Here is a 23,010-nt window from a genome sequence, read left to right as displayed (position 1 = left end):
CTCCTAGCTACATGAGCTTGTTCATGTCACTGAACTTTTTCTAAAAATCATCTGAAAAAATGAAATTATCATACTGCCTTACCTGTCTCATTGGACTGCTGTGAGGTAAATGAGATAACATATTTTCAATTTTTTTATAAATTGTAAGGCTAAATAAAGTTTTAATAATAAAGTGCTGATATGTGAAGTCCCTCAAATGAATATGAATTTTCTAGTAATTCAGAGAAGATTGTAGGATTATGATTTTAATCATTATAACAACTCTCTAAGAACTAAGCTGCAGAAACCACAAGCCTGGTTTTTTTTTAATGCTAAATCTTCAGGGAAAAGATGTATATAATTCACCCCAAGCAGTTCCTATTACTATAAAATTCTAGGATGACATAATCAAAATTGTCAGCCATCCAGATATATCATTTTCTCTTCACATCTGAAATGTTTCTTCACTTTGGCATTGAACAATTGTTAAGGGGGCCACTATAATGTAAGTTCAACAATGTCTAAAACTAAGCATAAGTGGGAATTAAGACTTTGACAAAGAAGCCCACTAAGTAATGATGAAATGTAGGCAGTAACTTTTCTCCAAATGAAAGGAAATGTGCCTTTTCTGCGTTGAAGAACACTAATTATCAAAGATTTGGCAGAAGTCTACCACTCTTAATTGCATGAAGTTAGCAAACTGACATTTCTGAAAATGTCAGTGATCATGAGTGTATAGTGCAGTTAAATATCCTCCTACAAGGTAGCTGTTCTGGTGGTTTGCTGTTCATCACTGAAAACACTTCATTTTTGTTATTTCTCTGTGAACTCTTTCTGTAGTGAGTTCTTGGAATATATTTATGCATGTGCAGAATCACCTGCACTTTGATATTCAAATTTATAACCATAGCTGATCACTGAATTGGGAACTAGACTTTTTGCCATTATCAACAGAACAGTGATAATGTGAACAAAAAATTTTTTTTTGGAAACAAATCAGAAGTTGGTATTTCAGATACATTTTCTGTAATTTTCATGGCAATATGAAGATAGGAATATGGTTAGCATGATAATTTACCTGTATGCTTACATAAGATTGAAAACTGAAAAGATATCTTCCCAACATAGCAGTTATTATGTACCCTGTTTCAATTTCCCTTTTAATTAAAAACTGTAGATTGAACTCTTTTATCCATGAGGATGTGGGCAATTTCTGTCTTCTTCCTGCTATATCCCCAGAGCCTAATAAATTAATGGTGTCTAAAAGGTATTCAATAAGACGTTATTCAATGAATGAAAGAATGATCTTCAGCACTTTTAAGTCTCAGATATGATGGAGAGGTTGAAAAGCGTTTCTGATTTATGTTATGCAATCTTAAAATATGAAAATGACCATAGGAATTTGAGTTAATAAAATATCAAATTTTTGCTTACATCAATATGGAACAAAGCCAGTGGAAGAAAGAAAGGAAAAAGGCTATATAATTTAATATTTTCTCTGTTAACATTCATAATGATAATTTATTTTAAATGCCACACCTTTTGAATAAAAGCAGTTTATCCTTATACATCTAGTTGAATGACTATTGAAATGTCTTTTTTTAATGCTATAGAGCATTTGGTTTTTCAATGTGTTTACGTTTATAAACTAAAAACAATAACTCAGTTATTTAGATCTAAATTTAAAGTCCGAAAGTAATGCTTCATATAATAAATTTTAGAGAAGTTATATTAACAAATTTTGTTCATTTTATTCTGATTAGCTACATATCTATTGGTCATAAAATTGATACTGTTTTAATGTTCCAATTAAAACTGAAAGAACCGTTCTCCTAAAAGTTTGGATAAATTTTCAAGTTTTTGGCACAACAGCGTGGTTCCATATTCGCATAATTTTAATTTTATATGTAGATCTGTGATAGCGTTAGGTTTATCAAAAGGATCTTTGATGATTTGGCTAAAGCTCTCTCTACTGAAAGGATATCTATGTAGAAAGATACAGGTTTACAAATCACTCCCACTTAACACTTATCGAAGGAATGACTTTCTAAAACAAGAACAATGAGGTAAAACACACTGTGTACTGAGACATTTGAACCACACCTTACAAAATATTAATTTTCCTATTATGCAGAAGAGTAATTACATGGGGTAAATAATGTGCTCTGTTTATGATTTTTTAAAAAATCATTTGACTTTGTTGGAAAAGATAGAACAGATATTTTAAACTACAGTTGATATAATTCCTAGAAGAAGAAAAATATGGTAGCGGTAAAACTATCACTGAAACATTGATTTCTCTGTAAACACATCCTTTGTCATTCTGTAGTCATGTGTCCCTTTTCACTGAGTGCACATTGCTTTTACTCTCGTGCTAGGTCTGGACAAAGTGCCAAAAGATCTTCCCCCGGACACTGCACTGCTGGACCTGCAAAACAACAAAATAACTGAAATCAAAGATGGAGACTTTAAGAACCTGAAGAACCTTCATGTAAGAATTATTATTTATTTGAGTTATAACAAGATCTAACTCAAAGTATTTTTGAAAACAAAACTTAGGTAAGGCCAAGATTACCATATGGTAATAAATAAGCACATAAGTGTTTATTAAATTCTCTTTTTAGGGGGTGATAAAGGAGCAAAGCATCATATTCATTAACCCCTAAAAAAACATCCAATTTTCTTACATATACCTCATATAACTTTAGTATTGGCTTTCTAAAAGATATGTTATATCTTAATCTTCTCACACATTTTATCGATAAAAATCTTTATCTTCCCAATTAGAATGTACTTCAATAGTGGAACAAAACACAAAATGGACTGATTTTAGTATTATTTTATTTCATTGTTTCTTTTGTTTTCTTTCATTCATTTTCTAAGACATGCAAATGGCTTTGTAAAGGCTCAAAGACTGGCACCAAGAGAAAAAAATAAATGTCTATATAGCTATATATTTTGCTTTGTATTTAAGATTATGCATGCTGCATCCTTATCTGTATCTGTGTTTTTATTCTGCTTTTTCACTTACTTCTACTCTATTGTAATGTAACACATCCAGTCTACCAGTCAGGATTCCAGCAGAAAAGAGATGGCATGATCAAGGCAAGATTTAGTTATCAACTTTCTGACAGCCAAGATGAGAAAAGCAATAAACATTTATCCATTAGGAGAAAATTTACCAGATTTTTAAAAGGAAGCAAAGAATTTTTCCTTGAGATTTTAAGATTGCCCATGGAACAGTTAACAAAAATAATAGCAAGTAATAAAATGGCATCATCAAATTACTGAAGTATCCAACAATGTAAGCACATTACGATATAAGTAGTGAATATTTTGGGCACTAAGTAAGAGAAGAAGAAGACATGCTCTTATATCAGGTTACCCAGTTAATGTTTTGAGAGAATATGGAACAAAGGGGTCATAGAGGATTAGCAGAATTTTGAAGGGAAGAGAAGAGAGTTTTCTGTGCAAGAGGAAAGGAAAGGCAGAAGAAAATGAGCAGCAAACAAAAAGAGAAGATGGCTAAAGTGAAAGATACAGGCTCCAAAGTAGTGGAAGGTAAGGCTTGTGCTGGAGATCTTGAACCCTGGACCAATGGGATCCTTCTCCACTGATAGGATACTGGACATGGGCCCCTACTCACCTTCTCTCTGCTTTCATGTTATGATCTCACTGGGAGTGAGATGATGGAGATACCAACAAAGTTTGTCAGTGAGTATTTAAACTATCCTTGGAATAAGTTAAAAGAGGTGATAATAAAAAATGAATATATTAGTTTCAATAAACTAAAATACTAAAAAGCTTCATTTTTTTTGCATAACTTGTAGCCTAAAGCTACTTTTTTAAGGAAGGAAAATTCTCTTATACCCAACTTCCTGTATGTTTAAGTATAATCTCAATAATTTGTTTAAACTCCTCATACTTTAAATAAGAGATACCTAGTTTCTGGTTCTCACTAAATCTGGTGTTTGTAACAATGTGTTCTTTCTTTTCCACATCTCCTGCTAAGTATGTTTTTAGGCAACTTATCATCTTGGCAATCTCCTTCTTTCTGCTTTAAAGTATACACTGGAAGAAGACTGAGTTTATTAGAGCTTCTAACCATTTAGAGGATGTTAAACAGCTATTTTTCTCTTACTCTTTCATTCATAATCATTTTTATCCCTGTTATTATGCAAATAAACATCATAATTTCAGCCAGGAAAGCCACCCTTGAATGAGAAGGGAGAGAAATAAAAATTTACCAAGGATTAAAATAGAAAGGATTTAACAGAAAAATGTTGCCTTTTTCTCAATAATTTTATTAATTTACAACCGTGCCTCACTATGAGCAGTATATATTGCTTAGGAGTAGTTGTATACTTACATATAGCAGAAAAAAATACATAATTATTCTATAAAGTAATGGAAAATTCAGTATAATAATATCAACATTCAATATATTTCCTTCGAATTAAAACTTAATAAATCTAATTTTTAAAATTTTTAATTAAAAATAAACAAAAATTGTCAAAGATTGAATAATAGCAAACACTTCTTTAGCCATTACTATATACTAGGCACTGTTCTTAATATCTTGTATACATTAACTTATTTAATTCTTGTAACTATTCTAATGAGGTAGACACTCTTGAGAACACCTTTAATACAGATGAGGATACTCAGGCACAGTGAGGTTATGTTACTTGCTTACTGTCACACAACAAATAAGAGCCAGAGTTTGAGATCTAAACTCAGGAACAGTCTGGCTTGAGTCTGTGCACTTATAAATTGCCTGTAAATATGATAGTAACAATAAAATCCCTTAAACAACACCTGGTACAGTGTGAGCCCTACATAAATGGCTTTGGAGAAAATTGTACCTACTATTAAGTCGGGTTTCAACATTTTTTTTCAGTTTTATTGAAATATAATTGATATACAGCACTATATAACTTCAAGGAGTACAGTATAATGACTTGACATACATATATTGCAAAATGATTACCATAATAAGTTTAATTAATATCCATCATCTCATACAGATATTAAAAAAAAAAAAGAAAAACAAATGTTTTCCTTGTGACAAGAACTTTTAGGATTTATTCTCTTAGCAATATTCAGGCATACCACACAGCAGTGTTAACTATAGTCATCGTGTTGTATGATGTTGTACATCCCCAGTACTTATTTGTCTTATAACTGTAAGTTTATACCTTTTGACCACTTTCTTTGATGAAGGTGGTAAAAATGCTTTTACTCCTCCTTCCACTCTATTTCTATTGTCAGTCACTTTTTTCGTCACCTCTCCCCTACCTACCAGGCTAGATCACTTTTCTTTAGTTACCAGAGAAGTAGGCAGTCCTGATTTTTTGAGCCTGGGCTTCAATTTCAGGTTAAATAGTACTCAAGGCATTTCCTGACCCTTGAGCAACAAGGTCTCTCCCAATTCGACTTCTCTCGGCCTCTTACCTAACTAATGATAATCCATTTCTGCTTGTGATTCTTTTTTTCATCAGTTGATCTCCTGAAGAATATCTGCGGTTCACCTTTGATTCTTTCTCTGTTTTGTCATTAGCCAATGTAATTAGTCAGTTTTTTCCCATGTTGACATCTTTCCATTGCCTGTTATTATATTATAACTATGCCTTCTTCAATACATTTCCCTGTGTATGAAACTAACATTAACCATCTTTAGCAGTACTGTATATACATGAGTACCTTTTTTCACATATGGATCTGTTTTAGATGAAGCTATAATTTATATATATCTTAACATTTTACATCATGATGACCAAAATTTGTATGGTTGATTCATTTTTCACATTTATTTTATTCTGAAAGTGGAGATGCTTTTTGCTGGACTAGACCTTTCAACCAACAATGCCATTTGAAAGGTGCTTTCCAAAGAAGCAGACTATATGCATGATCATTTTTTCATCCTAACAACAGCCTCCCGTAGGTGTTATTATAGTTTCTACTTTACTGAATAATTGGGAACAAATGTCACACCACCCCAAAATTTAGCAGCAGTTATTATTACTACAGCATACTCACCAGTAGAGACATTGTCTAGTTATTATCTAGGAAAAGAAGTAATATTTTATTACCTGAAATTGCAGATAACACATCAAGAATCAGGTTGATTCTTCATAATAGGTTTCAACATTTAATGTAAAATAAGACAGATTTTCAGACCACGTTTAATTCATTTAATTGTATCAGTCTTTCAGAATTTTCTTCCATGGGTGGCAATTAAGGATGGCCTTTGCCTTTATAATCAAGCATCCACCATTGTGGCTGCCTTTTAATGATGCAAGTGCTCTCTTCTCTCCTCTAGCTCTGGCTTTTACTGATTTTCTGGACATTTTGCTTGTTAATATCAATTTCCTATGACTTTAACCCTCATGGGTTTTTGAACTTTCTGTAATAGTCTTTGAAATTTCCTAGGATTTTGTTTTAATCAACCAATGTACCTGTTAGGATTAGTTAAAAGATTATGTTACTTGTAATAAGTTTTAATTAGTCAAATAATGTGAACTATATGAGGATGTACATGGGTCATTAAACCAGCTGTTACCTTCAGAAAGTAGTCCTGCATTTCTGAGACAGAAAGCTCTCACTGTTCTAATACTCTAGTTCCTATTTCACCCCTCTCCATTTTCATATGCTCCTAAAAATGTGCTACAATTGAAAATACAGGTTTCTTAAACCTTGATAAAATTATCCTAAATTCCTTAGGATTAATTGATAAATTGACTTAAAATAATATCAGTGTTGTTCTGTATACATATAGATCATTGGAAGAGAATGAGGTAGTCCAAAAGTAGGTGTAGCAAAATCTATAGTATAACAATAATGGATTACAAGTAACTTCCTATATGAATGGAACTCAGAAACATTTTTAAATTACCCCCAAAATAACATATTTGAATACATAAAACCCTTATATGTAAAAAGGGCAAAAACAGAAGAAAAATATATTGTCTCTGCATATCGTATTATCTATACCTTTATTCTGTAAACCAGTTATTAAAATACATTAAAACTTAAGAAAAATGCGAAGTTTTGTGAGCAAGCAATCCATTTCCTCCAAACAATAAATGGTAGCAAAATAAAAAAGGAAATTTGTTTAACCTCTCAAGTGACAAGGAAATGCAAAGTAAAGCAATGAGCTACAACATAATGTGCTAATTTGGCAAACTTTTGGAAGGCGATTATATCTAACTCTGTGAGGCTGCAAGAAAATTTTACTCTCTTGCATTGTTGGTGATATTATAAATTAGTACCACCCTTTTGTAGTGGAATCCATGACAACAGCCAATGAAGATGGACTTTTAGGTTGAAAAGCTGACTGGAGAATGGATGCCTGTGGCAAACGATTCTTTTCAGGTCACTCTAGTAGTTTCAATATTTTGGAGTATTTATTGTTTAAAAATTAAATATCTATGTCTCTATCTATCTATCTATAATCTGTATTTTATCAAATTTCTCTCCCCTTTACTCCTGATGTTCAGGTCCTCATATGTTTTCAAGTAAAGGAATCAGATCGGTTTAATTTTTTTCTGATTTCTTCTAATTTTGCAGATTTCTCTGCTAGTCCCATGAATGGAACGAATAAACCACACACTTGCTTTACATACATATTTATGTGTGGAAGGTTTTGGAATTAAGATGTTGCTTTTGTTCACTGTCTACAGACGTTGATTCTTATCAACAACAAAATTAGCAAAATCAGCCCTGGGGCATTTGCACCTTTGGTGAAATTGGAACGACTTTATCTGTCCAAGAATCAACTGAAGGAATTGCCAGAGAAAATGCCCAAAACTCTTCAGGAGCTGCGTGTCCATGAGAACGAGATCACCAAAGTGCGAAAGTCTGTGCTCACTGGATTGAACCAGTTGATTGTCGTAGGTACAGATATTCTTATAACTCTAAGACCAGGCAGGATTCAAGGTTCACCTTAAGAGATTACAAGTAAGCTTTAGCTACAGGAAGGTAAATTAGCTAGAACTTACATGTCTTCATACTATAGAAATAACAGTAGCCGGGCCAGGAGAAATGGGATTTTGAATCTGTGCCTTAAGACGTTTTTATTCTTGTCCTTGAGGATCTGAGAATGTGGAAGAAAGCTCTAGGGCCGATGCTACACTAGCTGCCGCATGCCCAAGGTACAGGATGGAATTAAGTAGTGCTTTTTAGAGATATTTGGAGGATACCTTTCTGTTATGGGAATTTGTTCTAGTCTGAACATCTATAAATCACTTGCTTTAAAAAATGTGTTCTAAAGCTTTTCTCTATGTGCGGTAAAATATTTGTAATATTATAATTGGCTTAAAAAATCCTAGATTCAAATTATTTTAACAACATTTTAATATATCTTAGTAAAGTAATTGCCCCGTAATAAGTGTGATTTGTAAACACTTTTGTTGACTTCTAGGCAGACCTGTGTATGGACCTTAAATAATTTTGTTGTTATCATTTTTGCTACTGTTGCTTTTTCATAAATCTTTGGGGTTTTTTGTTGTTGTTCGTTTTTTGATTGTTTTAATAAGGGAAATTTTTACCCCATTTGCTATCGCTTTGAGAAGCATGTCCTTTAATTTCTCTTTTGTTTTTCAGGCAAGTTGTTATTAACTCAAATTTCTTCTTGTTGAACAGACACTACTCTGACTTGCAATATCCTCAAATTGTCCTCTAAAAGCTTTGCACTTATTGCATTTGTAGAACTTGGCACCAACCCTCTGAAGAGCTCAGGCATTGAAAACGGAGCCTTCCAGGGAATGAAGAAGCTCTCCTACATCCGCATTGCTGACACCAATATAACCACCATCCCTCAAGGTGACGAAAATTCTCCAAAGCAATTTGAATATCTAAATCCAAAGGCTTTGGCACTAAAAAATGGTTTTGGAAATTTGAATGGTGACTCAAGTGGCCATTCTCTATCCCTCGAAGTGTTTCTACTGAACCTAGCTGACCACTGGGCCCTCTAGGCTCACAGTAGAGATGGCTAGACTCTTTCACCTATAAAGTCTCTTACATCTAACATAAAATGTAGGTTAACACACAATGATTTTATATTATGGAATTGTGATATCACAAAGAAAAAAAGTACAGTTATTTAAAAAATAGAGTGCTTTAGTGGTACTTTGTTTAAAAAAATGATACGTGGAAATACCTCTGATATTGAGCCAATTTTTACTTTGAGTCTCTAATCCCTTAGTGAATTGCTTTCCATCTTAGGACATTCTAGTCATTACTAACTGAATAACAGGACTCACAGTGGTCACAGTCTTATTTAAGGGTGGTGGTGTGTGTTGTAAAGAGTGTGGATTTGAGGGTTCATTTGCGTGAGTTCAGACTGTCACTAATTGGCTCTACGATCTTGGACCAGTTATTCAACATCTATGACACATTTTTTAAATCTGTAAAGTGGTAATAATATTAACATCCACTTCATTGGGTTGTTTTAAAACTAAATAAATAATTAGAGAAATATCTGGCCTGTAGATAAGTGGTGGATTAGTATTACCTTCTATTATTCATTAAAAGTGTTTTAAACACTCCTTTTGCCTAAGCAAAGTACAAACACTGGAGACAGGGCAGTGAATAGGATGTAGACCTGCCTTCAAGGATCTTATTGCATAGAACAAAGACAGGCAAATAAACAGCAAACATCATACAGTCACAGGGGTAAGCTCATCATGCTAAGGCTTAGCCAGGAGAGGCACATAAGCCAATCTTTGTGACAGAAAAGGCATCAAATCACCAAAAATAAGTTTCTCTAAGTTTTCCATTTTTCTGGTCCCAGGTTTTTCAGTCTCACAAAACTGCCTCTGTATTCTCAAATATTCCCCTTAGTCTGGCCCTTCCTCAACTTAGATATCTTGTTCTTGAACTGGGTAGAAAATATAGGTACTTGCCCACAGAAAACAATTTCCCTTTACTGTGCTTCCACAGAAACTTCAAGTCTAGAGAGTACGGAGTCCATAGAATGGTTCCTTACTACCCCTTGCCCTCTCCACAGTCTTTTTGCTACAAAGTATGTTTTTGATGCCCATTAATAGCAACTACTGGTGCAGATGATAGATAGATAGATAGATAGATAGATAGATAGATAGATAGATAGATGGAGGGAGATTGATTTATAGTTCACAAAGTACTTTCATGTTGAGTCTCTGACTTGTTACATGTAACAAGTAATTTTTTAATCCCCAGTGCAAGGATTTTATATTTGTAAATATATTTTTAATTTATATTTATAATAGTATATTTTATTATATATATACATATACATATAATTTTCTATATATATTTTGCCTAAAGCCTTAGAGCTGTAGGAGGTGAAGTAAAGTAGCTAGAATTTAAAGTCCAGGTATTTCTCACTACTTGATGCTGCCAGATGATTTGCATTAAGTACAATCTTTGATTTTGCTGTCCTTCTAACTACATCTCCTAAATATACCTCAGTAACACATTTCATCATTTAGTGATCAGTTTTACTTGATTTCTTATATGTGTCTATCCCTATGCTAGGTGCTCTTTTCTCATCTTCTCTAGCTTGCTTTTATTTACTAAACTCTTAATAATATTAAAATCATAGTAAGTAAGTTTTATTAAGCACTTGTGCCAAATGCTTTTCATGGCTTCTGTTATATGAATCTCAAAACAATCCTTTATAGTAATATTATCACACCTGTCTTATAAATGAGGAAAATAAGTCTTAAAGAGATAAAGTAAATTGTGACCAAGGCCTTAGAGCTAGGAAGTGGCACAGCTGGGTTGTGCTGGGCTGACATCAGAGCTCATGTGTTTGACCATTTCACTCTGCTGCCGTCTTAAGTCCTTCTTCCTGTGAATATTTATGCCTGTGTCATGTATGAGTCTACCTTCCTAGGCTGGGACCCTTATGCCTGGAAGTCACCACTTTCCAAGAGTCTTAATTTCCACATATTATGTCCCATCACTGATGGACATGAAAAGTCCGTGGAGGAGTAGAGAGATTATAAATTCACACTCTGGAGTTAGACCAACCTGGGTGAGAGGCCTGACTCAGTCATTTAGCTGTTCTGTGACTTCAGGGTAATTATTCCACATCTCTAAAACCTCAGTTTTGTTACCTATAAAATGAAGGTATTAGTGACACCTATCTTCTAGGATATTTGTGAGGATTAATAGATGTATCAATAAATAAGACTGGTAATATATATATAGTACTTGGTCCAAAGTAAGCTCTCAATATATTTTATCTTAAAAATGGAAAAGGAAAGGAAAAAAAAAAAAGTAATGAGTATAGATTCTTTGGCTAAATGCTATAGTGGCAAAAGCTAATGATATTCTTTATAAATTTGCCTCTCTCCATCCCATTGCAAAATTTCCTTCCACAGTCAAACTTCCCATAACTTTTCTTTTTGGAAACTGATGTTCCAAAAGGGAAGACACTTAGAAACAAGGTAAGAATGATGGATGTGATGATAATTGGTGTTCCAGAGACACTACATTTTTTTAATGTCTTTTCATAGTGATAGGGAAAAAAGGACATACACTCATTGCTTTGTTATATACTCACTTGCTTTCTTTATAGAAGTATTTTTAAAATCCACGTTTATTTATTCTAAGGAGACTCAAGTGGTTGAAATCCCTTATTCCAAGAGTGACTGATTTCCTGACATTTACTCATAAGAATAATGCCATTGTTATTTCTTTTCCCTCATTTAAGAGCATGCTATTTTAACTCTCTTTGGCCATCTGGGAGCATATTACTTTCCCCACTTAGTAGCTAGATAGCCTACAAAATGGGTAATTGTGAATCTCTGTTTCCTCATCGATGAAACAAGGTTAATGAAAAATAATTTATACATTGAAAAAAATTACACGAGCTAAGTTACGAAAATGCTAATCTCAGTGTTCAGCACATAACAGACATTTAGTAAGTAGAAGTTCCTTTCCTTAGTATCTCCCACACAAATCATACTACTATTGAGAAACTAATAGTCATTTTCAAATCAAATATGGAATAAACTTTTACATTAAATAGACAATCTTGACAGAATTCAGTGGGATGCAATGAAAATTTCAGACCAAACATAACCTGTGATTTTCCACTTTTATTCTTTATGGACAAACAACCAATACTATTGGGTTGGCCAAAAAGTTCGTTCGGGTTTTCCTGAAACAGCTTATGAAAACCCGAACGACCTTTTTGGCCAACCCCATATCTGCTAAGCAGATGTTAGTTCTACATGTAACCAATTTGCTATTTTCTTTGTAGTTGTTGCTGTTCTTGTAAATGGAACAATATGCCGTTTAAAAAGCTGTATAAAAACCTAATAGAGCCTCAGACGGCAGGAGGAAATGAAAATAAAAGATTTTAAACTTTTAAATTTACATTACTAAAATTTTAGAAGTCATAGCCATTCACGAAGTACTATCCAGAGGTTTAGTGGATACTTTGGATTTAAAGTTTTTTCCCCAGGTGCCCCACATATGGCAGATCACTTGATTATAGGTCTCTGTACTCATCTTGTATAAAGAAACAGTCTTGATTTTAAAGGAACAAGTAAGCTTTAGCTCTTGCTACACACTGTATTGCAGAGGCATTTGATGTTTTTATGGAAAACTTGATTACAACTAAAGCCAGCACAGTATATAAGTGTTAGTTATTAATTATGCTCATTAATAAAATACCTGGTTAAGTTTATTTATAGGTTGAACTTATACATAATTGTTTTATTATGGTGCAAATGCCCATCTCCTCATTTTAAAGTTATTATCCTTTGTCAATGGCAGTGCTAGCCCATTAACAAAGCTGTAAGAAACTAATGAGATTCAGGGTTTTTCTTCAGTTCTACAACTGTATCCTGACAGTGGCTAAGACAAAAATCTACTACATGGTAAACCCAGTCCATGTTTTTGTCATAATAAATCTAGGAGAAAAGCAGAAAGGGCTTGTACTACTTCCCAAAACATATATTATTGTATGAAAGGGATGAAGGAAAAAGATGAAAAGCAAAACTGATGAATCAGATGCGAAGAAAATCCTTTGAAACTGTATGTCTTTTGGAAAATTGATGGCACATGTTCTCATTAAGTCTTTGTACATTCTCTAATTACATTTATCTGCTAATTTAATTTCTTATATTTCCATATTGCAGGTCTTCCTCCTTCCCTTACTGAATTACATCTTGATGGCAACAAAATCGCCAAAGTTGATGCAGCTAGCCTGAAAGGACTGAATAATTTGGCTAAGTAATAATATTCTTTCATAACATTCTATCAGTAAAATGGCTAGGTATATTGTGCCTATATGCTCAGAATTAGAAACATGATGATTGATTTTTTTGCCTAAACCACATTTTTTGTTGTTGTTTCTACAAACCTCAAACTTCAGCTTGCCCAATTTTTAATATTAAAAAAAACGAATGAAATAGTGTTCTTATCATAGCCCCACCAAAATCACCCTTATTTTTTATGAATACCATATTATTTTTAGATTAATTTAGATATATCATATGTACAAGATATTTGATTAAATCAGTATATTCATTCAATCTGTTCTAACTTGATTGTATGAAACAGAAGGCTAAGTAAATTATAACATAGTATCCAGAATTTGAAAATGTATTAAAATGAAAGCTACCAGACATGGGAATATTGGGCATCTCACACTACAGTACAGAATAGTTATCATGAGATTCTCTAATTCCTATCCTCTAAAGAGTTTAAAATGTCTCTGGACATTTGATGTACTCTGAAAAACATTTTTTCTGAGCCTTCTTAATTTTTTTTTTTTTCCTTATAGATGATCACTAGTGCCCATCCTGCTTTCTAACCTAACTTCAGTCTTTCTGTATTTGCAATGTGGTGAAGCAATAAAAAAAGAGTGCTGGCAGACCCTTTCAGCTGTCTTCAAGGGACACCCTGCTCTTGATCCACACATACTGCTGAATGTTCTTACAGAGAAGCACAGGGTTGTACCAAATTGGCTCACTCCTTTTTTTTGCATATACATTTCATAGTGGATAAATAAATGTAAAGCATATCACTTGTCTCTGAGAAATACCTAAGAGCAGATGGATATATAACGCAGTTTTTCCCATTTCTGTGGGTATCCCCCAGTGACCCAGTGGAGGTGAGGCCTGAAGGTGTCATATGCATGTGACTATAGCTGCAATATATAACCCTGGTGTCTCAAATGATAAGAAATCCTTTATCTAAAGCTATTTTAATTACACTCTCTAATGAAGAAGATATTTTTCAAAATACTGTTATGCATTACCTACCTTTCTATGTTGATTAGGTCTCTCTAGCTGGAGAAAAACGTAGGAAGATAAGTTGCATTGCTTATTGTGTAGAACTGTCTTTTGGACAGCTATTATTATTGGATTATTATTATTAGGAGGAGGAAGAGGAGGAGTAGAAGTAGCAGTTGGGACTGACCATAGTATAAAATTCTAAATATGGTAAATCAGTCGTAATATTTGTGCCATTTTAGAAAAGTAAGTTTATTTTGCACTGAAAGTGGTATGGAGATTTTGAGTTTCCTCTCTTTAATATAAAATCATATGCTTTGTATCAAAGAGAAGCATAGAAGTATAAAGAGCTAATAAACTTTGAAAAGGTCAATAGAAATGAAGATTTCTGTTTAAATGGATTTTGAATTCCATTCATTAAATCAGAGGAAAATACCTCATTGGCCAACAAACTTTCCCAACTCTTGAATTGACTAAATACATTTCTCTTTGGAATCAAGTCCAGAAAAATCCATCTATTAAACCATCAAATCCTTATGTTGTTTGCTCCTCACTGATTTTGGAACATGAAGGGTATTTTGGTGCTGAAAATCAAAACTGAGGAAAGGAGAAAAAAGCAGCCACTGACCTCAGAACGTTGTTGCAGCGCAAATATTCCGATTAGTTACTAGGAACAAGTGAAGAAAAAATACTGTATGTCCCTCTGCAAAAAAAATAAAGTGTTTTAATCAGGCAAACTTCCCTTTTCTTATTAAGCATATATATCATCATCTCCCCTAATAGGTGGAATATTCTTCGATGGAAAGAATCATGGTGGGTTTTGAGCCATGTCTCCTCTGCCCTCACAAGCCTAGGATAAAAGTCTTTAACATAATAGGTTCTCAAAAACATTTGATGAGTGAATATAAATTAATCATTGAAAATGTAGTTTCCTTCAATAGATAATTAAGATTATTATATTCTAAGAAATGTATTAGCCCAAATTGGATATGGGATTTAGAGTGCTATAAGAAATAGAGACATGATTCTGAAACAGAAAAGGAAAGACCAGAAACAAAAGATGAAAGTTTAAGACTGGGAAAAAACAAAATATTATGAGACAAGATGCCAGGTTGATAATCAATAGGTAAGACAAACCAACTGTGCTATTAATAGCCTAAAATCAGTACACTTTAATCTCAGTTATTTCAAATACCAAGTCATGATTAAAATTGGAAGACTTTGGTTACCTAAACCAACATCTAAATCCCAAAAGGGCTCAAAGATCTCAACTAGCTGAAAGCAAGCAGGAATCGTCCTACAAAAAGGGCCCGAGTCTTTTTCACTAAATTTGAAGGAATCCAATAGATTCTTCCCCTTTCTCTTCCTTGGAGCTTTCTGGTTCTCTTCCACAACCTTGTTGCCTCATCTCTCTCTGCCCTTTTGGATTGACAGAACCCTGGTTCTGACAGAGATTTATTCCTAGAACGTTGGGTACACAAGTTTTGTCTTCAAGTCAACTTCTCCTGACTTTTGAATCCCATTTATTGTGAGGGGACATCACAGCTGCAGACTCTCACTTGTTAAACATCTAATTAAAAAAAAATACAACCCAAAACCTTGAGTGGCATTGTATAAGAAATGTCAGAGGGGCCAAGATCAGGGTCAGAGATCAGGGCTCTAGAGGCCATAGCTCAGAGATCAGTGTCAGGAGGCCAAGAATGTTGGCACCAGGCATATTCTGACAGGTAACAGATGGTCACTGATAAACTCAAACAAATGTAAAATGCTAATTCTGTTAACCTTTGTGGCAAGTAGGTTTATTGACTCATTAGAACCTTTCACTTTTTATTTACAACAAATAAATTTGCATAATAAATATACAATTGCTTGGTTTACAAAGTGCAGGAAATGATAATGTTCCTTTCATTTTTCTCTCAAATGAATTCACTGTGTTCATTATACAGTCAATTCAGCAGCTATTCATTGATCATATCAAGCTCTGTGTTAGTACTGGATATACCACAAGACAGTCACTTTTCTCAAGGCAAGACACACAAGTACACAGTCCCTAGAGTTTTACAAGAGGGTGATAACAGGATGCTATATGAGCATTCACTAGGGGTACACCGTATCCAGTCTGGTACTGTCAGAGGAGTTTTAAAGAGGGTAACTCTGAGCTGAAACCTTAAGAACAAATGGGCTCTATCCAACTCAGAAAGTTTGGGAAAATCACACTAGGCAGAGGTAACAGTAAGTACAAAAACAAAACAAAACAAAATTCTTTTCCTACTGACTTGATTAATCACACAGTGCCTGTAAGAAGGCATCCACATGTAGTGTATCCATTCATTTCTGTTTTCTGTTGCAGGTTGGGACTGAGTTTCAACAGCATCTCTGCTGTCGACAATGACTCTCTGGCCAACACTCCTCATTTGAGGGAACTTCATTTGAACAACAACAAGCTTATCAAAGTGCCTGGTGGGCTGGCAGATCATAAGTACATCCAGGTAATGCAATGCCACTAAGGGATTGTGAGGGATATCTAGGGAGCAAATCCCCCCTACTGGGATGCTAGGAGGCAGGAAGTTCTGCTTAGAAATTCTTCTGCAGAGATATTTTTAATGTTTCTACATATTCATTCTGGTTTTGTGAAATCTATAGGTTTAAATTAGTATTACTTTTTTAAAATTAGGACTACTGCCTTGAACTTACTATAATGCTTGCTTCCAGAATGTAATTTTTTTTATGAAGCAGGGTAGTTTCAAGTCACAGATCAGTGTAACAAATACATACTTGTTGGAAAAGATGATATCATCTGTTGTGCATAGATACGGAATAAAATAGTAGTTTTAACTTTTAGCTTCAGCAGATGTCATATAGGTCAAAAGACAGTGTTTATCTATTGATAGTAGTGTGACTGACTGAATTAACTTTATATAAATTATCAAGTTATAGTGTATTCTTAAAGATAAGAAGATATGGTTCAGTGGCCCACTATGGTAATCTAGCTTTACAGTCCATAAATCTATAAATGTAAAGTGTGCTTATTACCTTAAATAATCATAGTAATTTCATATATAACAATATAAGATTTCCATTGTTACCTTGAGGAAATTAAACAAACACATTATTTAAATTATATATTTTTAAAAAATAAATAATGTGGTCATCGACAGATTTTACATATTTGTATATTTCTTCTAATTTTTCAGTTTTTTTAAAGATTGCATTTAAATTGTTTCTTTCAGAAATTTCAGTAGGTACTTAGTTAAATCATGGTGATTCAGAAACTGTGTCTTAAACTGACACTCTTTTACAGATAAAACCGTCTTATAAAGTTGACCTTTTGGTAATCTAGTATCTCAGCTTCTTTGTTTGGGGTTCAAAATGGGTTTATCCTTTACTCTGCCGTCAACAGTGTCAATAAATTTCTGATCTCTTTTATTTTATTGAGTTGTGCCAAAAACTCCAAATTAACTTTACATATCACAATTTACATTAGCTAGCTTTCAGTAAAGTGTAAGAATTCTACATATGAAGATGAAATTAAAGACGTTTTATTTCATGCTGATTCATTTTCAGTGGGTCTTTGGTGGTGGTAGAGTGGTGAGTAAGCATAGCTTGGAGCCACAAGTAAAACCAAGATGCTTGGAAGACCTAATAAAAATAGCTAACGTTGTCATTATTAAGGTTTTTGTTGGTGGTGGGCTTTTTTGTTTGGTTGGTTTGGGGTTTTTTTTAGATCTCAGAATAATAATTTTCATCTTCTTGATTACTGTTTTTCAAATTTTAGTCTGGACATATTACTGAGTTCATAAAATCAGTTTAATAATTTCATTTGGAACATCCCATGGGATGGGATGGAATAAGTTGAATAGAATAGAAAATATCACTGTAATGGTAAGTATTTTATAAAATTTTTGTTTCATATGCATAGATCCATATATACTAAAGCTCAGTATATAATGTGTGTCTTATTGTGGGTCACAGAGAAAAAATTCTAAAACATGCCATTTTGAAATCTTTGTTGAATATCAGCAAATCTCATGGACATTCACACAGAGCCCCACATTCAGAAGGACCTCACTCTTGGTTTTCCATCTCTAATTGGCATCCATGTACCCATTTTACCTGCATTTCTAGAGGGTCCCAGGGGTTTCACCTACTCTAGTTTCTTTTCTATATCTATATAGTCCCATTATTTTTAGCAAAATCATGTAATTATTCAACCATCACCACAATCCAGTTTTAGAACATTTTGATTACCTCCAAAATATCCCTTTTATATATTTCTAGTTGTTCTTAGTCTCATCCCCACCCACGGGGAACCATTACTCTACTTTCTGTCTCTATGGATTTGCCTTTTCTAGACATTTCATATAAATGTAATCATACAATGTGTGGCTTTTGTGGCTGGCTTCTTTCACTTATCATGGTAATTTTAGGTCACCCATATCGTAGCGTGTGTCAGTAATTCATTCATTTTTATTGATGAATTGCATTTCATTGTATGGATATACCACATTTTGTTTGCTAGTACTATACCTTTTGATAACTGTAGGTTTTGATTATGTTTAGAAATTAGAAATGAAGGCCCTCTAATGTTGTTCTTATTTTTCAAAATTTTGGCTATTCTTGTTTCTTTGCATTCCATTCAAATTTTAGAACCAACTTGTTCATTTCTTCTCAGATAGATTGCTAGGGCTTTGATAGGAATTGTGTTGAATCTATAGATCAAGAGGAGAGAATTTTCCTTGTAATAACATTGAGTCTTCCAATGCACAAACATGGGATATCTCTCTATTTTGTCTTTATTTTCTCACAGCAATATTTTGACATTTTTAGTGTGCAAGTTTTACAATTTTTTATTAAGTTTGTTCCTAAATTTTGTATTATTTTTGATGCTATTGTGAATGAATTGTTTACCTTAATTTTATTTTTGAATTTTTTGTTGTTAGTTTATAGAAATTCAGTTGATTTTTGTGTATCTTTCTTCTACCCTAGTGCTGTGCTGAAATTGTTTTTAGTTGCAGTAGTTTTTTGTGCATTCCTTTGGATATTCTACATTCAGGATCATGTAATTTGTAAATAAAGAGAATTTTAAGTATTCTTTTTTATCTGAATTCCTTTAATTTCTTTTCCTTACTTCATTGCATTGGCTAGCATCTCCAGTACAATGTTGAATAGAAGTGATAAAATTAGACATTTTTGCCTGGTCCCTAGTTTAAAAGGGCAATCAACCTTTTGCCATTCAGCATGATGCTAGCTATAGGTCTTTTGTAGATGCTCTTTATCAAGTTAAAAAAGTTCCCTTTGATTTCTAGTTTACTGAAAATTTTTATCATGAAAGCGTTTTTTCAAATGCTTTCTCTTTTCTATTGAGATGATCATGTGATTTTGTCCTTTATTCCTTTAATATGCTCTATAAAATTAATTGATTTCCAGTTAAATAAGTTTTACACCCTTGAGATAAATCATGCTTGGTCTTGGCCATGGTGAATAGTCCTTTTATGATGTTGTGAGATACAGTTTCCTAAAATTTTGTTAATTTTTTGTCTATATATGAGATATTTGATTGTAGTTTTCTTTTTTGTGATGATTTTTGTTTGGCTTTAAGAAAATATTGACCTCATAGAACAGGTTGGAAATTTACTTTCCTTTTTACACAGACTAATACTTTCTTTATGTCTTGATATTTCCTTCTCTCATTTTCACTATTAGCCATAAAATCTCACCAAACACCTCTCTCCTTTCTTGTTAATCACTTCTAAGAAATGGAGAATGGTCAATGACAAGAAGAAATTTTCAAAGTTTGAGAATCACACACACACACACACACACACACAAACACACACGAACCTCACAGATACTGTTTTGATTTTAATATTCCTTGTTTCTGTTTTTGTAATACATCTGTTGTTCTCCTTCTAAACCCTTTCTTAATCAAAACCCTTTTCACCAGCATATGAGTGCAAGTGTTCTGGTAGGTGGAACAATATTTCAAGTCAATTATTTTAAGGGAGTACCTCATAGGTTTTATAGCTTGCTTTAGAAATTATTGCCTTAGCATTATATTTTAGCCTTGGTTTTATGATCAATTCACTTCTTATTCTTCAGAATTCACATATAAATAATGGGAATAAAAACTCATTTCTATAATTCTTTTTAAGTCTGATATTAATTTCCCTAAGAAAATCTATGAACAAATTACCATTATCTTAAACATAACCATAAAATATATTTCAGAAAAAATTTCTGATGAACTATAACATTATATTCATTGAGCCGAATTTGTAACATAGAATACATTTTTGTTAAAAATTTCTAGGTCTATATACTCCAAATGCAGTGACATTCAAGTATTTCTTAGAGTTTGTGATTTTTAATTTTGATTCTAATACTCTATACCCTCTCTTACTTCACTATATATTACTTCCTTATTTTATATAATTCATTAAAAGGTCTATCATTTTATCTTTGCCCTGAAAACATAATGTTCCATGTAGACACAATTTATGAAATAACCATGAATTCATTCATTTATTCATTCAACATATATTTGTTGAATACCTACTCTGTTCTAGTAGATACTGGAGATACAGTCATGAACAAAACTGAACAGGTTTCCTACCTCATAGAGCTTTTATTCTAGAGGAGGAAAACAGACAAAAAGCAAATATATATATAATATGTTATATAGTGATCATTGCGCTAAATAAAAATAAATAAATATAATTGGAACAGAATATGGCAGAGTGGGATAGTCAAGAAAGACTTCTTTGGTAAGGATAAATGAATTACATGAGTCAGTAAGACTTGCAGATATCTTGGAGAAGTTTATGCCAGAAGGAGGAAACAGTGTGTGTCAACCTGAGGAGGGACCATCCTCTAGAGAAGAGAAACAAGTAGGTTAGGGCGGTTGGATTGAACAGTAGGGAGAGATGAGCTCGGAGTAGAAGGATGCCAGATCATGTAGGATTTGTCAGCCACTGTGAGAACTTTGGATTTTACTCTGCATAAGATGGGAAGTTGCTGGGGTATTGAGGCAAAGATGATATAACTTGCTTACTTTTTAAAATAATTGGTGAAAGGAAGGAAGGAAGGGACGCTGGAGGGAAGGAAGGAAGGGAGAAAAAGGGAAAGAAAGAAAGAACAGATTTCAAGAAGGCAAAAGAGGAAGCAGGAAGAACAATCAGGGAAACTTCAATAATCCAGAAGGAAATAATGGTGGCTTTGGATAAGACTGTAGGAGTAGATATGAGGCAGAACTGGATTATATGTGCATTTTGAAGGTTGCACTAGTGGGATTTGTTGATGGTTGGGCAGAGAGTATAAGAGACAGGGAGAGTCAGAGATAATGTCAATGTTTTTAGCCTGAGTCATCTGGAAAGACTGAAATGCCATATACTGAGATGAGGAAGACTAAGGGAGGGAAAAGCAGATTAAAAAGAGAGAAAGAAATCAAAAGTTTGGTTTGAGAAGTATTAAGGTATTTAAACTGAAGGATGAGTGTACTAAAAATGAATAAAGTATACATGTGTATGGTCTCAATATATTTAGAGGAAAATAACCATGTGCCATTATTTTGGGTTGTAGGTTGTCTACCTTCACAACAACAACATCTCTGCAATCGGCCCTAACGACTTCTGCCCACCTGGATACAACACCAAAAAGGCTTCTTATTCTGGGGTGAGCCTTTTCAGCAACCCAGTCCAGTACTGGGAGATCCAGCCATCCACCTTCCGATGTGTCTATGTGCGCTCTGCCATTCAGCTCGGAAACTACAAGTAGCTCCCAAGAAAGCCCTCGTTTTTATAACCTGGCAAAATCCCGTTAATGTCACTGCTCAAAAAAGAAAAAAAAAAAGAAAGCTAGATACTGGAAACCTAACTGCAATGTGGATGTTTTTCCCACATGACTTATTATGCGTAAAGCCAAATATGCAGTTTAAATAATTGCCTACAATAAAAAAAAAAATTTTGCCTGCCATTTTCAGAATCCTTTTTTGAAGTTTATTATTGACGTTAACTGAGCTATTGCAGATATTCTTATTTCACTAAATGTAAAATTTGGAGTAAACAATTTAGTAGAGCTTTTAATTTCCAGAAGAAATCAAATAAAAATGGTATCAATCTTCTGTAACTCGTAGGGGGGTTAGCGCCTTTGACATAGTCTAGCAATAATGTATTCATCCCCATTATTACTGATGAAGCCTCATTTGAGTGTGTAAATTCAATACAGGCTATGTAAAAATTTTGCTAATGTCATTATTTTGAAAAAAATAAATTCACAAGTACATTTTAAATTACTATTGTATAAAAGCGTAATTGTAAATCTTCCCTAACCTCAATTTTCTGAAGAGAGTAAACATTGCTTTCTTGATAAAAACAGCACACCTTTTCAAGTTCTTAGGTGTGTATTCTACCTCTGTCCTTTGACATTTGCGCATTATAACTCACTTTATCTATATTCAGTATTAAGCTGATAAGGCACAAAACTGACTTTCTCTTATTGGTCTAAAAAACCAATATTTTCAGTTACTAAATACTAAATCAATTTTAAAACTATTATGTGTGTAATCAGGCTGAGCATTTCTGTACTTACTAGATGTATTAGAAATATTTCCTGCATTTAGTTAAACCTTCGATTTTAAATTTTTTTTTCTGCAGGATTTAGAAATAGCTATCAAAGCAGACCATTCAACAAGCCTGGGGAATGGGCTGATTTACCAAGAGTAAATATTTATCAAAAAATACATTTATGCTATCACCATCTAATAAGTAAACATGAGAAAACAGTTTATTTCTTTTATAAC

At 33.3% G+C, this 23,010-nt stretch overlaps 1 protein-coding gene across 2 annotated transcripts in view; it reads left to right on the top strand.

Annotated features, from left to right (window-relative positions):
* Positions 1-22,500, top strand: part of DCN (decorin) — a 35,568-nt gene extending 13,068 nt beyond the window's left edge. For both annotated transcript variants that reach the window (XM_068559720.1, XM_068559719.1), the window contains exons 3-8: positions 2,358-2,470; positions 7,662-7,875; positions 8,689-8,802; positions 13,116-13,209; positions 16,564-16,702; positions 21,792-22,500. In XM_068559720.1, the coding sequence (XP_068415821.1) occupies positions 2,358-2,470; positions 7,662-7,875; positions 8,689-8,802; positions 13,116-13,209; positions 16,564-16,702; positions 21,792-21,986 (869 nt within the window). In that variant the 3' untranslated portion in view covers positions 21,987-22,500. The remainder of the gene's footprint in view (positions 1-2,357; positions 2,471-7,661; positions 7,876-8,688; positions 8,803-13,115; positions 13,210-16,563; positions 16,703-21,791) is intronic.
* Positions 22,501-23,010: the final 510 nt, after the last annotated feature.

The sequence above is a fragment of the Eschrichtius robustus genome, chromosome 13, assembly GCF_028021215.1.
Source record: "Eschrichtius robustus isolate mEscRob2 chromosome 13, mEscRob2.pri, whole genome shotgun sequence".
Classification (NCBI taxonomy): Eukaryota; Metazoa; Chordata; class Mammalia; order Artiodactyla; family Eschrichtiidae; genus Eschrichtius; species Eschrichtius robustus.
The sequence above is the reverse complement of the archived record's forward strand: the minus strand, read 5'-3'. Positions and strand labels throughout refer to the sequence as shown.